The following is a 17,359-nucleotide window of genomic DNA, read 5'->3' on the forward strand; positions in this document are numbered from 1 at the left end:
AACAATTTCAATAACAGAAAAAGGCAGGATTGAGAGAGACCTCGGGAGAGGGCACAACCAGACAGCTACACAGGAGGCAGGCAAGAAACCTTCTCCCAGCCCCAGCTTTCGCCGCGACCTGAACCCTCCCGCACACCCCACGCCGTGGGCCCGTCGCCGCAGAGCTGGGCTCTGCGTGGACAAGGTCCCGTACTCCCAAGGGTGCCCCCAGTCCGAGCAACGCCCGTACCCTCACTACTGCACCTATGCCGCCCCGCTGCCGGGACGCGCCAGGGCTCGGCCGCTTCGCGAACCAAGCCGCTGTGCTTCTGGGCCGCGGCCTAAAAATGGCGGAGGCAGCCGCGCTTCCCACACCGCTCCCCACCGCACCCGCGGAGCAGCACCGAGCCGTACTCACCGCCCAGCCGCTCTCTCGCACCCCAGCTCCGCGCCCTGCCGCCTCGCCAGTCGCCTCGTCCCTCCGGGCCCCGGAAGCCGCCACCGCGCCGCCACCTCACGAACCCCCACCACGGCCGACCGCCATCTTCCTTCCCCACCAGCGGCCGGGCGGTGCACGCACGCTTACGTCACCACGCTCGGCGGCAGTGAAAGGCGGTGCTCACGGTAACGCGGCCGGAAGAAAGGCAGGTGGCGGCGCGAATCGTCCCGCGCATGCGCACGGGGCATGGTCTCTGTGTTACTCCCGCGCTCTGTGAGGGACGCTCAAGCTGTGAGGCGCGCAGGGCCAGCGGGCAGAGGGGTTTCTGCCGCGGTGCCTGTCTGCGGTTGCAGGCGCTGCAGAGCCGGTAGTACCGCTTCCTGAGCGCATCGGCCTCGCCTGGCTATGTCTAGCCTAGCTCCTAGCCCCGCATAGCTCTGTGTCCCTGTATTGCTGCATGCTCATGCTCCGCAGGTTTACCAAACAAGCAGGTGCTATGCGGAGCTGTAACTCCCGTGGATATCTTCCCCTTTAACCCCTCCGGGGTTTCAAAGCACAGCAATTAAGAACAACTAATGCCAAGGCTCATAATTATCTACTTGAAGGGAATGGTGCAAATCCCCTGAGATCACTTTCGGATCACTAAGTCTGTTACACTCCTTATTGGGAGACTAGTGATAGATTTCAGAGGTACCAATAAGAAGTAACACTCCCAATTGCATTTATTACATCATTTTCCCCAGAAGTGTAGACAAAGAGGTGGAGAATCAGAATCACAGAACGGTTGGAAAGCAGCTTAAAGCTCATCCAGCTCCAACCCCTGCCACAGACAGGGACACCTTCCACTACAGCAGGTTGCTCCAAGCCCCTGTGTCCAACCTGGCCTTGAACACAGCCAGGGATGGGGCAGCCACAGCTTCTCTGGGCACCCTGTGCCAGCATCTCAGCACTCTCACAGGGAACAGCTTCTGCCTAAGAGCTCATCTCAATCTCCCCTCTGTCAGGTTAAAGCCATTCCCCTTGTCCTGTCCCTACAGGCCCTTGCCAAAGGTCCCACTCCAGATTTCTTACTGGCCCCTTTAGGCACTGGAACTGCTCTAAGGTCTCCCCTCAAGGAGCCTTCTCTTCTCAAGACTGACCCAGGCCAGTTCTCTCAGCCTGGCTCCAGAGCAGAGCTGCTCCAGCTGTCACAGCATCTCCATAGGATCCTCTGGATTAGCTCCAACAGCTCCACTTCCCTCTCGCATTAGGACATCATCCATGTCCTTCTCCTGTCCATGACACTCAGTGCCACACCACACACAGTATTTGTGAGCATTCCACCATGTCAATATTAAAATGGAAGACCCTCTAAAGAACATCTAGGGGACTGTGCTGTTTCAAGGCTAAACAATATTGCAATGTGATCATCTGAACTATTTGTACCTGAAACTGCTCAGTTTGTTCTCCCAGATCATCCAGGTTAATGTAAAATGGTTCATTGTCCATACACAGCACTCCCTCCATCCACTGTTGTACCTCTACAGGCACAGCAGCCTCCTCTCTGTGTTGTGGTTGTTCTCTGGGAGGTGGAGACAGACCTATTGTTTTTCATGAAACATAAATTGTAAATTTTAACACTATTGTATTGTGTTCTGACTACTGTTAAAATATTTAACTTTGTAATTAAAAGGTTAATGTTGTTAAAAGTCTAAATAAAGGTATCTAAAGTTTTGCTTGTAATAGGATGCACCGTGTCGTTAATGAGCTGGGGAAGGGGACGCTGCACAAAGCAAACACCATCCCTGTATTATGGAGGTTACAGTTTGGCCAGCGTGGAACTGGGAAGAGAGGGGAGGTGGGGGGCATCAGCGGGAATGGGCAAACAGTGCCCTGCATGATGTGTGCTGCTGCTGAGGGGTGGGCAGGAGCAGCGCGGGGTCGCACTGACCGTGAGCACTCCTGAACCAGTGTGCCTGCACTGCATAAAGCTCTCGCCTGTGCTTGCACAGAAACGGGGCTGTAAACTAAAGCGGTCCTAACAACCGGCGCTAGAGAGGGCGCACTTCTGGAGGTGCAGTAGCACACAGAACACATCTCTGCTGCAGGTGTTTAAACTGGCAAGGTGAAAACCGAAACTACCGGTGTTCATGCAGCCACCTACAGGCTTACCTGAAGTGGCGCTGACATTTCATTAAGAACCATTCTTCTCTCTGAACACCTCAGTTAAAACCTCAGTGTGATACTGGAGGAGCTACACTCGTTTCACAGGAGATGCACAACCCAGTCATAGCAAATTACTGCCACGGGACTTAGTAGAAATTATCAACTTCAGTGTCAAAACTACCTTCTGCAAAGCAAAATCCTTCATTATTGCAGCTGAATAAACTGCTCTTCAGGTTGTGGAATGCCACTGTGCATGCTGGTCAACAGTCACCCTCATCCCTACAGAGCCAAAGGCTGTCTAGATTCATCTGCTAAAACCGTAAACTGAGAAGAATGGAACAGAAAAGAGAATGTTTTAGGTTAGCAAAAATCAATGGAATGAGATGCTGATGTGTTCTGTTATAGTCATGACTCTCATTGCTTGAATTCTTCCAGTTTGTTTTTATCACTACAATGGAAGGGGGAAAAAATGGAAGGGGAAAGAAGACCACCACATTAAGGGAAATTCACTTATACTTTACCTTCTGTTTATCATCACTCACAGATTACTCCCCCCCACCCTTTATTAAATGAATACAGTATATTTGAAAGTATTTTTCTTTGAGAAACAAACACAATCAGCAGAAGGAAATGAGGGGAAACTACAAAAAAAATAGACAAAGTGCTCAAAGGCAGAAAACGAGCACTTTTCTACCTACAAATCCTATTCTAGTAACTGTATGTGCTACAGTATTAAGTAAAACAGTTCAGAAATGAGTTGATGATTAATCTGAAGCTGGCTGAAGTTTCTCAATCTAAATTCTGTCTAAAACCCACATTTGTACCATGTTCTTTCTTGTAGCTTCAGAAGAGAAGGACCCTCAAGACATGAGGGCCGGGGACCCAGGGGGAGAGATGGCTTTCCTGGACCTGAAGATTTTGGGCCAGATGATGCTTTTGACTCTCCAGATGAAAACTCAAGAGGAAGGGACCATGGTGTTCGGGGGCGAGGTCGTGGTGCTGTGAGAGGTGAGTGGAACATTCTTCCATACTGAAATGCAAGGATAAGGAAGCAAAGACATTTCCTGGGCAAATTACAGTATTGTCATGAAACCAACGTCTCCTGTCCACTGCATCTCTTACTGCGCAGGAGGCCGGAAGGGTTTACTTCCCACTCCAGATGAATTTACACGCTTTGAAGGAGGGCGGAAACCAGAATCCTGGGATGGAAACAGAGAACCAGGTAAAAACTGGAGAGGTTTGTTTAGATAACTGCAGACTTCTGTAATATAACCAACCAATGATGCCTCTTATTTCTGAATGCCATCTCTGATTGCATCAAAGTCTGCGATTTCCAACCTGAACTAGCTCTTCTCCAAGTCGCAGCTCTGATCCGTATCATTTACTCGCCTTATTACTCTGTATATATTATTTTCATTTTTAATTTATCCTTTTGTAAATTAAACAGGGTAACTAACAGTTGCACACACTATTTAAGATATGGTTTATCATCTATTTCTGTAGTCCACTTGGTTTTGTTCTCCTTTGCTTCCTAATAGCTTCTGATGTCCTATTTATTTCCCTTTTTAACTATTGAACAGTCACATGGCACCCTCATGCACCTAGCTACTGTAACCAACAAAATAACTTTCTTCTGGAGTAAGCAGCTGGTTCAGACCCTATTGCTGTGTGTGTTGTTTCCACAATCATCCGGTTAGTCTTGTACCAGTTCTTGATCCTTGTTCTTATAAATCTCAGGATTGATGATGTCTTTTGTTAATGTTATCTTTGGGGCTTTTTTAATGTCCTCATATTGACAACCCACTATTAGTAGTCAGTGACAGAGGTTCTTCTCAGTTGCTTCCAGATGCTGAGAGCCTGTTGTTTTCTGTTGTTAGACCTCTACTGTGCAGCTTTGTCTTTGATGCCACCAAATGTCACTCCACTTCTCTTACTGTTGTCCTGAAGCTTGTTTAGTGTTAAGTGCACTGACAGTAGGTTATGCCCTTCATTCACAGAGGTTTTTCATGAAACCTTGCTGGTGAGCTCCCTCTGTATCAGTATTTTTCCTTTCAAAAGGCTGTGTTTCTCATTTAGCCAGCTTCTTATCGAATCTGTGAGGATTCCTTCTCCAGCTTCAATAGTAATTTGTGATAACTCCATCAGATGCCTTATTGAAGTCAAAACAGTTGTTAACTACCACGCTTCTTTGGGTGACATGTTTTAGTGTGAGGGGTCCCTGCCCATGGCACGGGGGCTGGAACTAGATAATCTTAAGGTCCCTTCCAACCCTAACTATGCTACGATTCTATGACTCTACGATTCTTGTGCCTAGACAACTCACTAATGTACCCAAGACGGTTTAGAACAATGGCAAGAAAGCCTGATACCGAAACATCGACAATACTATTTCGTGTATGGGCTGTGTCACTTTCAGTTCATTGGTAAAGTCATGTGAAGGTTAAAACTTCATGAATTATACGCTCTGTGGAACAATTTGGTCTTTATTTTACATACAACCAAGCAGTCAACAAAAAAATCCTTCTTGCTAAAGTGAGGAAAAATGTCCTCATTCAGCTGTAGCACTTTGTTGTATCCACAAAGCACTGTCAACATTACTACTTTGGGTTCCCTCCCCCCCCACAGATACTATTTGTTATTTTGAGCTAATGACTTTGGGGGTTTTAATATTAATTTAAGTCTCAGTACTAAGACCTGTGAGAAGCCGAAAATCCCGTTTCTGGCAGTAAGAGCTGATGTAGTTTGTTCCTGGTTAGTGATTAAAATAGAGCATTTTTCCATTATTTCTAGCAAAAAATAGAACAAAACCAGTAATGTTACTCATTGTCTTCACCACCAACCTCAACCCATCCATCAGTGCAATGTCCTTTTTTTAGGAAAAAAAGTGTTTTTCAACAAAAATGTATAGCGAACCACGATGGTGTTAAAGCACAAGAGTCGGGTACACCTGGCAGTTCTGAGAACACCATGACTATCACTGCTCTAATTTACTGAAGTGATTGCTGACTGTATCAGCTATAAACTCCCTTAATTCCCATGGAATTGTCTGATTGCTGTCCATCTTCTGGACTGTAATGGAGACGCTAAATCTATGTAAGAAAAATCTTGCAGAAGGGAGAGAAGGCAGAAAATTACAGGTCTCAACTATGCTTGGTCTGCAAATGAGTATCCCATAGTTCCTTCCACAAAGGAACCAGCTAAATATATGGTATGGCTGAGAAGAGGCATTGCTTAGACTCGAACACCAGTAACTGACTGTGCTTCTTTTTTAGGACGAGGAAGTTCGCAGAGAGCGTCAAAATCTGGGAGATCCAGTTCTTTAGATGGAGACCATCACGATGGATTCCACAGAGATGAAGCTTTTGGTGGAGGCCCTGCAGGAGGCAATAACCCTTCTCGAGGAGGGAGGAGTGGAAGTAACTGGGGAAGAGGACATAACATGAACTCTGCTCAATCAAGAAGAGGATCATCCAGGGGTGGTGGAAGGGGCCGATAGAAGAGGCTTTGACTGGGTCACACCCAGTCCTGCCTGGACAATATTTAAATGGATTGCTACTCTGGACTCATAAAGTAACCTGCAACAAACCTGGATTCTTTAACTGGGATAACTGAATGTGCATTAGCTCCTAACAAGACAGGGGTCTTTTCCTAGATCAGTCAACTTCTGCTAGCTGCAGCACTGTAGCTGGCTTTCTGGTTTGTCCTCTCCACCCTTGTTTTCCTCACCTTCTTTTACCTGCTTGGTTTTGTGAAGAGCTGGAATTTTTTTAAGTGATATGAGGCATGGAGCACCTCCACAGATTTCAGTTCACCTCCAGACAGAAACCTGTTCCTATGTGTACAGTTTGTCAGAAGAGTTACGTTGGTTTTGTATGAATACAGAATGTAATTTGTGCAAAAATTAACATAAAATCAACCCAGCGTGTGATTCTTTACTCACCTATCACTATAAAGAGGGTGGTCTTTAGGCAGACTTGTGTATCAGATGGAGCAACAGAACTGCCTCCTGAAACCTCAGCTGTCTGAAATACTCATAGCTGCATGATTCCTAGGTTTTTTGTTTATGATGCACAGAGAGCTTTCATTTTCACCTTTAGCCACAGCTGTCTACTGATTACAAGTGGTGCTGACGTTAACATTCCAAACCAGGGGAAACCACCGCTGCTTGCTAGTCTGCCATCCTGAAAGATAAAAACGTGGAACACTGCTTAGAAAAAGCTGTCATAGACATAGTGTGAGTTACATCCTGGACTACCAGCAAGACAGGCATCATGACAGACGTTGTCATTCTGTGCTTCAGCTGGGCAAGTCAAATATCTTTGTTCAAAACAGCATCTGGTTATAGAAGCTGAGGAAGAAAGTTTAGCAGATTGATTAATATGGATGCACACGCTTTACAATGGCTGTAGGAGGCACTGCTTAAAGATAGCTGGTTTCGGTAGGGTCTGGTATGTTCAAACCTCAACAGCTGATCGCTTTCTAATCGCTTTTTAAGTATAGTTTTCTTTAGGATATAGCTTCCCAGTTTTATGAGCAGAGGGAAATGATGAGGAAGAGTTATTCCCATTTCCCACATTTCACAATAAAGCTGTTTACGCCCATGAATTTGTTTCCCCATAAATCATTCATATTAATCATCTCCAGTCACCAAGTTATCAAAAGGCTCCTTTAATACCTAAAGCCTCAATGAAAATTTCACCACAGAAGTACGTATTCTAAAGCCAGGAAGGTCCCACATTAAAAGCATGGGATATAATGTATAATGAACAATACTACCAGGCATCCATCCCCCCTGCCCTGACTTTTCTGTTTTAATAGTCAGGATACTATGGTTTTGTACTTCTATAGCTGTCAAGGCTATTGCAGCAACATAGTGAAACACGGCAGCTATTTTATCTGACATCTCAGTCAGATTTACCAAAGACCTGATGACCTATCTTATAGGAAGAGATCAAAACACGGGTTAACACTTATCTGCTCTTCTCTTGCTTCAATCAGTCACAGATAGCATTTTCTTTCTTAGTTTTGTAGTATATAAAATGGCATTTGAAAGTTACAGTATTTAACTGATCATTAGCCTATAAAATCCTTGTCATGTGGCTCTAGAGACAATGATTTTAAAGGCATTAACTGGGGAACAGCTGATAGAACACAGTTTCTTCTTTGAGGACTAAAAATGGAACTGCTTTTTAACCTGTACTTGAAGAAAGGCTTTGGTCACTTTTGGTATACATCAGTGAGTTAGGATCTATTCTGAAGTTTTGATGATAAATATCAGTATTTTGATAGCAAAGTGGAAAGCGTGCCCTCTCTTTTTTTTAACAAGCCCTACATATTTTTTAAGGGGCTGAAAGTTATTTTTATGTAATAGTTAGAGTATGATTTAGAGGATGAGCTTTAGTCCTCAATTAAACTACAGTCCTCTACCAAAACAAGAGTGCACCCAACAGCAAACCCAGCTGTTTCTGTCTAGACAAAAGGGAGTATGCTTGGGTTTCCTCTGATGTTTCCTGAACTCTTTAAACCACTGGGGTACTTGGTGTTGAGTGAAATTCCTTATCAAGGGGCAGCTTTTTTAATTAAATTTTGAAATACTCCACTAGCATGGAATATGCACAAAACGTTTAAGAAAAATGGAAAGTGAGCTAGCTTTTGCGTAAAATCTTAGAAGGTGACAGCATGGCAGGAGAGACACAAGTGTCCCAGTCCATGGTCCTGTGACCACTGTTGCTGGGAAACGGTAAGATTACTTAATGGGAATATACTGCTGTACGCTTTGGGTCAAGTTCTTTTACCAGAATGTGGAATCCTTATCCTCTACCTGCTAGTTTACAGCTCCGCCTTCTCTTGGATTGGTTTAGTATGTTAGTGCTGTTAGGAATAAACTAATTCTCTATACTATAGAAGTTGCAAAAATGAGAGAACCAATTTAGTTCTGTTCAGATAGCTCAGATCTACGTTTTTATGGCAAAAGAGTGACCATTAGTGGAATGTCTGTATTGAAATTTGGTACACAATTGGTTTTATTGAAGTAATCTCTGTACATTTAGGTACCCCCATTTAACAGTTTCAGCTTAATTCAGAGTATTAGCTGAATACACTAAAGTCTAAGTAGTGATATCAGGTAAATATTACATTGTTTAGCTTTATTTTGTGTATAAGGCACAAGTAGTGAGATACTCAGGCTCTGAGCAGGTTAGGCCTGGTATTCCCCTTTACGTGCAGTAGTACAGTACACAGCCCAGCTGAAGCACCAGGCTCCCAGCAGGGACTGTCAGCCCAAATTCAGCACCTTCCTAAGGCTGCTTAGCTTCTGCATTGAAACTGAGCTGTGCTGACAAAAGCCCTAATTACCAGCAAGTCTTATTTCTCAAGGTCACACTGTGGCAAGTAAGCAATTCCTGCCTAAATTGAGAAATCGAAATACATATATATATATATATATGTAAATTAAGTTCTAAGAGCTGAAGCTAGCCTTGTAAAGCCCAACTGTTACAGCAGCTGTAAGGCAGCAGCAACACCTTCAAAGACTTAAGGCTCTTACCTAAGATTAGCACCTGCCATCCTATCACTGTCATGCACCAAGACCTTAAGGTTATGGCAGTCTTTGTGACCCATAGTCCCAGGAAGGTTTGTTCCACTGACTGGATGGTGTTTTAAAGACTGGGGTTTTAGAAAGGAAAGCAGTTCAGTAGAAACTGTATTCATATTTACCACTGGTCTGATGTGGCTGATGCCTGTACCACTCAGCAACTGAACCATGTTCAGTGTAGGGGTCAGCACAGTAATGAGTTAATAGCAGTTAACTGTTTTGAACGTTGACCCTGACACTTGACCAGATTTCACTAAGCTGTCCCCACATTTCAACACCAGCCAGCCCTGCAGCCTCAGCTGTAAGACACTTGCTTTTCATGTCATGGGCAGGTCAATCCTTATGTTTCACTGGCTCCGTAATCTCACTCACGTTTTGAAGTAGGCTGCAGCAGCCACATGGTCCTAGACTGGAGGCAGGGAAGTGGGATGCTGCCAGCTCCTACCCGAACCGGAGAGGCTCCAGACCACGGCTATGGAGCTGCCTTTGCAGTAAGGCAGAATCCTGTGCTCAGCTGGCACCAAGCCCGTCCCACCTGAGCACAGACAACGCGTTCAGAGTCCCCGGTGCCGCTCGCGGGTGCCAGCCCCTGTTCTTCTGGGTCAAGAACTGGCGAGGAAAGCCCAGCAGCAAAGCCAAGGAGGTGAAGGAAGCGGCGTGCAGACGGCGCCATCCTCATCCCCGTCTCGGAGAGGCGCCTCCGTGCTCCGCCGAGCGCGAGTCTCTCAGTCCCTCCGTCCGAGTCCCGGCGGGCTGCGGCGCGGGGCTCACACCGGCAGCGCTTTGCCCCCGCGCCGCACCGCAGCGAACACGAGGCCGCCGAGGCGGCCGAGGCCGGCGGCGCCCCCGGGCAGCGCGGCCAGGAGCGCGGCGGCGGCGGCGCCCAGCTGGGCCGCGGCGCCCAGCGCCGTCAGGAGGGTGCTGCGCAGCGCCAGCGCCGCGTAGAGGGTGCCGCCGAGGGCGCCCAGGTAGAGCAGGGAGCCGCGGCTAGGCTCCCGCAGCAGGCGGGCGGGCCCGCGCAGGAGGGCGGCGGCGCCCAGGGCGCAGAGCGAGCCGAGCGACCAGAGCAGCGCGAACTTGCGGGCGCGGAGAAGCAGCAGCGGCACGTACAGCGCGGCCAGCCCGAAGCAGAGCGCGGCCAGCAGCAGGCACAGCCCGCTCCCCGCCAGCCGCTGCCAGCGCGACAGCCCCGGCAGGCAGGGGTCCGCCTCGGCGGCCCATGGCCAGCCCGAGCCCGGCCCGGCCGCCGCAGGTGGGGCGCCGCGGCCCGGCGAGAAGGGGTTCACCGGGCCCAGCCAGGCCCCCAGGCCGCCACTCCCCACTGCCTCCTCCTGCGAGCAGCCGGCGGGAGGCGGCGCAGGGCCCGCGTTGGCCGTGGCCTTTGAGTGCGCCAGGTACTCCTGCAGCTGCCGGCCCAGGTCCGCCATGGCGAGGCCCGGCACCGCTCCACGGCGCTACGGCGACCAGCCTAACCGCCCCGCGGCCATCTTGCGGAGCAGCTGCATCCGGGTTACCGGGGCGGCGCGCGTGCGCGGAAGGCTGAGGCGGCGGGGGCGCGCCCTCGGGTCCCTCAGTGCCGGCGGCGCGGGGCTGGGCTGGGCTGCGGGAGGCGGCCGCTGCTTTTGGGCAGGCGGGGCCGGTGAAGGAGGTGTCCTTTAAAAGAGATGTCTGAGAGGAGGAGTGGTGGGGTTCGCCGGGCAGGGGGTGCTGGGACTGGGGCGGGCGGGCAGGCAGGCAGGCACATACGTACATACATACATACATACATACATACATACATACATATATACATACGTACATACATACATACATTCATACAGGGAGAGCCCTCAGCCGCTCCGCATGGAGCCACTGGAAGAGCTTGGCAGCTGTGACCTGCAGCACCTCATGGTCTCTTCAGCAGGGAAGAAGATGGCGTCACGTTCAAAACGTAGATGGGTAAGAGGAAGGTGGTATCTGAGGTTGATGGAGCCCACAGGGAGCTCCATGGGACACAGCAGTCCCGGAGGCCGAGCGCTGCCCAGCGCCGTGTTCCCCCAAGGTTGGCACCTGGAGTCTTCTTACGTCTAACCCTAGGTCTCTGCCTCTCTGAAGGAGAGCTGCAAGAGCAGAGACATTACATGTAGGAACCATCCCAGTGGGGCTGAAGACGTCGAGAATCACCAAGAGCTTGTCTTGTACCCCTGTGTGCTCAGCCAAACCTGTTAACTCATTGGCTGTTCATTAATAACACTAACTACTATTCTGTCCTCAACCAACTGTTACACCAAAATAAGAACGTCCAATTCTTCACCCTGGTTTAAAAAAGTAATAAATAAAAACATCAAATGCTAATTTAACCTTTATGATTCTAAATGTTCACTGCAGGGCTGAAAAAAATGAGTTGTTTGGACAGCAGGAAACAGCCAGCACAGTTTCCATCATCAGTGTGCAGCACTATCCATAGCAATGGTGAGTCACAGTGTATTCGGCTGCCTCACAAGATGCAGATCAAGTCTGAAATCGCTGTTGGCCAGGAGCTGCCTGCCCCATTTGGGGGATCAATTTAGCATTGGTACATTGATACAAGTCAGAGGGCATAGCACTCTCTACCTGCTCAGGACAAAGTTTAATGGTTGGCAAGACTGGATTGGATCATAGAATGGTTTGGGTTAGAAGGAATCTTAACGCTCATCCAGTTCCAACCCCCTGCCACAGACAGGGACACCTTTCACTAGAGCAGGTTGTTCCAAGCCCCTGTGTCCAACTTGGCCTTGAACACTGCGAGGGATGGGGCAGCCACAGCTTCTCTGGGCACCCTGTGCCAGTGCCTCAGCACCCTCGCAGGGAAGAGCTTCTGCCTAATTTGGGGTGTGGGGTGTTGTGTCATAAAAATGACTTCTCATGAAGACAGACTGTATTTAAAAGATGAAAACGTCTTAAAGCTGCTATAACAGCAACATTTTACAGGGCAAACTGAGTTACAATGGAAGCAGCTACTGGAAAGAGCATGAAAAGGGGCCACTGGAGTTTATAAAATAAAGATTTGCCATGCCTCCTTGCTTTTGTATTTAATTAGATCTGTGTTCTTTAGTTATAATTATTCCGATCCAGTTAAATTACTGTGGTTAATTAGAAAAGCATGCCTGGTTTTTTGGCTTGCAGGAGAGGTAATGCCAGTAAAGCACAAAAATAAATGCTATTTTGAGGTAAAGTACTTCAGCTGAAGTAACCCATCCAGCTGTCATGAAATGAATGAACCAGCTTGGCCTTCCAACATAGCAGCAACATTAAGTTTGTAGCAAGAGCTGAAATAATCCCATCTTTCTGTCCCTTTTGCCACGTTTTCTGTCCCCTTTTGCTTATCACCGTAAGTAGTGCCTTGACGTAACACACCCATCTTCCTTTCTGTCCCAGCTTTCCTGCAAAAGTGTCCTTCTTCCAGGTGTGATGGTACAATTGCTAAAGATTTGAGGGGGCTGAGTAAGAATTTTATCCTAACTAAAAGCTAACAGTCTGTGATGGTTGCCAACTCCCACTTCTGAACTAAGGTAAGGCTGAGTGTGCCACTCCCACAGGCTCTACCACCAAGAGCCATCAGTCCACAGTCTCATGTCATTTACTGTTTGATTCTTAGGATTGTGGCCATTAGAAGCTACTGAAAGAGTCCAGCCCTGCCAGGGTAGAGACCTGACTTTCTTAGTATCAAAATTATTGCTTTTCCTCACCTTTTTCTTTTCTGAAACAGAATATATGTTGGGTCCCTACCATCAACTTGGCAGAGAATAGGAAAGCAAACAGGGAGATGCTGCCCAAATGTTCTCTCACTATGATCATAGTTACTAATGCCTCTTATACACCTGGAGTCCTCAACACAGATTAGTAATCACAGGATATGTTTAACAAAAAGGGTCCTCATTAATAAAATTGTAATATGCACCCAGTGTTTATGAACCACATGGCCTTGATTAGAAATATCTTTTAATTTACACTAAACAATAATAGGAAATTACTGAAGCTGTAAAAATCCAGTGCACTGATCAAACAATAAAAAAAGAAACCATCACAGAAATTGATGCCACCCATCACCAAGCCTTCTGAGAGTCGAGGACAAGTTTCTCCATCTCCATCTCTTCACCAAAAAAAGCATTCACATCTACATTTCTGCTGAAGAAAACAGAATCACATGGAAAATTTCCAAATCAGGCAGAGGGATGTGGAAGAAACAAATACTTGAGCCACTGGGAAAAGGCTTCAGGTTCTTTGGCTCTCACAATACAGGCACCCTTGCCAACACACGTGAAACAAACCAAAAGGATGACACTGATCTCCAGTCTGAATACACCTGTGGGTGACACAGCACTGGAATACCCTGTATCCACAACTCCCCTCACTCAGCCAGGAGCAAGACTGGTCCAGAGGGCTAAGACACAGTACAGGTTTTCCTGTTCAGATAAAGGGGTTGAGTGTTAACCTTAATACTGGAAGCTGCGTTTAGTCTGAATGTCGTCAAGGATCTGCTGTAATTCCTCATCTTCAAACCGACCCTCCAGGCTGCAAGATAAGAACAATGAGGATATATTAAAGCTTTCAGAAATAATCTCATCCACTAGATTAATTTCAGACAGCCACAATTCTGTCCCATCAGTCTCAACACCATCATCACCCACCTGTATGGTACCACCAGAACCCACCTACAATGTTACTGTACAACTACCACTCTAACCCCTATGCAGTGCCTCCTCTCTAAGTGACAGAACTCCATCCTGCCAAGAACCTTCTGCTGAATGATTTCAAAGCATTTCATCAAAAAGGCAAGGCAGGTGCAGGTTTAAACAGACTCTAAATGAAGTTGTTGTAGCCACATGCTCATAAATCCGATTTCGCTATGAAATCTACAGTGTGTGAGGAAGAAACTGTAGTTCAGCTGAATGTGCTCTTCCCTCCTCTATCTCAGGCCATGAGGCAGTAAACCAAATACGAAGAAATTACTGCTTGTACATCATCCACAAAGTTCATAGGAGCACTGTCATTTGCTCCAATGGAAGAAAAAGAACCCCACAGAACAAAACCCCAACAAACATAACCACAGCTGGGTGGGCTAAGACCCTCAATTTAACCTGTTTACACTTAATCTGGTAAAAATTGTCTGAAGTGCATTAGGGACACTTACAAACAGTGCCTCATGGTCATATCAATGGGCAGGTGAAGAAAGACCAAGACCAGAAGTGTTTCCATCAACAGAGCTGGACTGCAGGGAGGACATCTGCCCATAGCTGGCTTTAGGTCATGGAAAAAGTACCAAGCAGTCTTTTTATGATACATAAACACTTACCTAGGAATCAAAGCTTTTGCCTCCTCAGCTGTCTCTGGACACAGGTTAGCCAAACATGCCAATTCAAATTTATGGAGCTTTTTCTGGAGCAGCAAACTGTAAGGAAAGACAACAACTTGGTGAAATTAAAGGAAAGAAAGAAATAGAAAAGGGCATAAACTAAACCAGATAGATCTATTTTCTTCATTCTGCTTTTGGCACTGAAGCCAATGATTTTTTCAGGAGGAAAGACTCATTACATAATTGCATAGATTAAAAAAACAGTCACATCTGTTCACTTCCCCTCTATCACTCCACAAAGTCCACAAAATCCTCCTGTTTAACGCAACCAGCTGTCATATAAATATTGGAAACAAAGCCATTCAGGAGGCTTGGCCTAGACAAAGCACAGTGCTCCATGAAGAACTACAATCAAATTTCTGTCCTCTTCAGAAAGACAAGATTCAGAATTATAGTACAAATCAAGAAACACCACTGAACTGTACTTACCTAAAGCAGCATCAGTAATATACAGCAAATTCTCCAGTATGCTCCTACACCCTAACTCTTCCACTCACCTACGCACGCTGGCAATGGTTTCCCGGTTTTTGAAGCGGCTGAAGCGCGCTGTGTAGTTCAGGGTCTTCATGAAGACTTCTGAAAGCTCCTGCTCATCTTCTGCACTCTCATTCTGTTGCTTACGATGCTCAAGCAGCATATGTACTTCTGAATTTAGAAGAGTTTCCGCAGTTTCAAATTCTACATTTGAATGAGTGAACACCAGCAAGAAAGAAAAAGGCAAAGCATGGATGAAAAAGTCCATTTACAGAGGTTTTATGTGTAAGTTTAGCTTTGGGCAATAAAGAAATGAATAGTGTGTTTCAGGGTTAATTGTGCAAGCCCTTTCACCTGTGATTGGGCAGCAATACTGAAAATGCTGGTAAAAATTACACCACTTTGAGTAACAATCCAATGTGTTTGTCTTTTTGACCATTTTACATTTGCAGCCAGAACCTTCCGATTTGTCACATTTTTGCAATGCCTTTTTCTTTCACCCGCTTTTGGCAGAACTTAAGTGAAATATGACTTGTTTTAGAGAAAAGTAGTTACAACTGTAGTACCCCAAAAATTCAGAAGTGATGACTGCAACCTTTGGAAGCCTCTGAATTCTTAAAGTAAATGTGGATGCTGCTGAATGTATTAAAAAACGGCTTCGTTTACCTCAAATGTTAACTGACCTGCTGAAATTCTATCATCAGAAAAAAAGTTGTAACCAATCTTAACAGATTCCCCCTTCTCCCCCTTTTTAGCTAACTCTCTTTTGTTCATTATTACTGTATTTATTGCAATAACAAGGTCTTTCAACACCAGCAGTATGAGCTGTTCAGAGACTGCATTCCGAGATGCCCTTCAGCACTGTTTTATAAAAGCAGTCAGATGCAGGGCACAGTCAGATACTGGGGACCTTTCTTTCATACAGAGTGGTACAGTATCTTGGGCTGCACATGGGTAAGCTATAGATTTTAATGTAAAACATCCACAAAACCTGTCTTTCAGGGCTATGTTTTTGTTCATAACTAAAAACCAATGCAGCACGATGCCATTTTCTTTTTCCTTCTCCTCATCCAGAACTGCTCTGAGGTGTAAACACAGCTCTGGAATTTATACTAAGAAGTTTTCTGAAAAGCATATACAGCCTGTTAGTGCCCTCAGTTACCACACACGATCTGGGCAGCTGGTATCCTGAGATACTGCACTGTTCTTATGTCAGGAAACATTGATGAAAAAGTAATGGTTATATAAAAAAAAAAAACAGGAGTCTTTTTGTTATACCCTGGTAGGGTTTTTGTTTTAATTTCTGTATGCATGCACAGCAGTCCACATGAGAACAGCCGTATCTTAGCAAATCACAGGGTTCTTCTTAATCCTAGAATAGTTTGGGTTGGAAGGGACCTTAAAGCTCATCCAGTTCCAACCTCTGCCACAGGCAGGGACACCTTCCACTACAGCAGGTTGCTCCAAGCCCCTGTGTCCAACCTGGCCTTGAACACTGCCAGGCATGGGGCAGCCACAGCTTCTCTGGGCACCCTGTGCCAGCGCCTCGGCACCCTCAGAGGGAAGAACTTTGCCTAAGAGCTCATCTCAGTCTCTCCTCTGTCACTTTAAAGCCATTCCCCTTGTCCTGTCCCTACAGGCCCTTGTCCAAAGCCCCCCTACATGTTTCTTGTAGCCCCTGACGCACCGGAAGATGCCCTAAGGGCGGCGCGGCGGGGAAGGGAGCGCTCCTCCCCTCAGGGAAGCGAAGCGCGGGCTCCGCACGCCGCCCGCCCTCAGCCCTTCGCCGGCCCTGCTCAGCCAGCCCGCGGCGCGTACCTTTGGGGAAGACGAGCTGCGAAGCATCCTCCTCCACGTCCGCCGACCGCGGGTCGCCGCCGCCCGCCGCCATCGCCTCAGCCGCACCGGAAGCCCCGCCGCCCGCCAGAGGGAGCCGCTGCTCCGGAGCCACCCGGCGCTGACAGGAGGCGGGGCGGGCCTGGGCCGGGCTAGGCGGGAGGGAGGAGCGGTGCTGGGGGGGGCGCAAGCCACGATCTGAAGGCGCAGACTGTGTGTGTGGGAACCGCCCGACACCGGCTTTCACACGAGCAAACACGGAGAAGGCTCCTTCTGCTCGGTTCATCAGGAGATAGATGAAGAGCTCAAAACTGTGCCGGTCCCCTTCATGAGACTGTGCAGCAGCAGATGGATCTTCACCGGGCTGGCTTCACACCACTAGTGAATCACAGAGATAGAGCCTGTTCCGTTCGGCTACCAGGGCATCCTCCAGCCACACAGCAAACTGTGACCTGAGGAAGTGTTAACTGTGTACCAGGCTTTCTGTCTAGCTCCCTGTGGTTAATATACCTCAGTCTGT

At 47.3% G+C, this 17,359-nt stretch overlaps 3 protein-coding genes across 4 annotated transcripts in view; all 3 read right to left on the reverse strand.

Annotated features, from left to right (window-relative positions):
- Nucleotides 1-590, reverse strand: part of WDR33 (WD repeat domain 33) — a 66,501-nt gene extending 65,911 nt beyond the window's left edge. The window contains exon 1 of the mRNA XM_061462599.1: nucleotides 398-590. The gene's annotated coding sequence lies outside the window, so the exon portion shown is untranslated. The remainder of the gene's footprint in view (nucleotides 1-397) is intronic.
- A 4,440-nt stretch (nucleotides 591-5,030) lies between these two features.
- On the reverse strand, nucleotides 5,031-10,628 carry LOC133273915 (vesicle transport protein SFT2C-like). 2 transcript variants are annotated; one of them, XM_061462628.1, is made up of 3 exons: nucleotides 9,528-10,628; nucleotides 6,504-6,744; nucleotides 5,031-6,395 (listed from the first exon to the last, which is right to left on the reverse strand). In XM_061462628.1, the coding sequence occupies exon 1, from the start codon at nucleotides 10,580-10,582 to the stop codon at nucleotides 9,923-9,925; it is 660 nt and encodes a 219-aa protein (XP_061318612.1). In that variant the 5' UTR covers nucleotides 10,583-10,628; the 3' UTR covers nucleotides 5,031-6,395; nucleotides 6,504-6,744; nucleotides 9,528-9,922. The 2 variants fall into 2 exon arrangements, with proteins under 2 accessions (XP_061318612.1, XP_061318603.1); XM_061462619.1 differs by having other exon boundaries at nucleotides 5,031-6,744.
- Nucleotides 10,629-13,098: 2,470 nt separating this feature from the next.
- On the reverse strand, nucleotides 13,099-16,980 carry POLR2D (RNA polymerase II subunit D). The gene is made up of 4 exons (XM_061462637.1): nucleotides 16,822-16,980; nucleotides 15,027-15,207; nucleotides 14,470-14,565; nucleotides 13,099-13,688 (listed from the first exon to the last, which is right to left on the reverse strand). Exons 1-4 carry the CDS (start codon nucleotides 16,892-16,894, stop codon nucleotides 13,610-13,612), a joined length of 429 nt encoding a protein of 142 aa, XP_061318621.1. The 5' UTR covers nucleotides 16,895-16,980; the 3' UTR covers nucleotides 13,099-13,609.
- Between the last annotated feature and the right edge of the window lie 379 nt (nucleotides 16,981-17,359).

This window comes from Pezoporus flaviventris, unplaced genomic scaffold (genome assembly GCF_033815535.1).
Source record: "Pezoporus flaviventris isolate CSIRO_AGI_PZ_B2104156 unplaced genomic scaffold, CSIRO_AGI_Pfla_v1 ptg000001l, whole genome shotgun sequence".
NCBI lineage: Eukaryota > Metazoa > Chordata > Aves > Psittaciformes > Psittacidae > Pezoporus > Pezoporus flaviventris.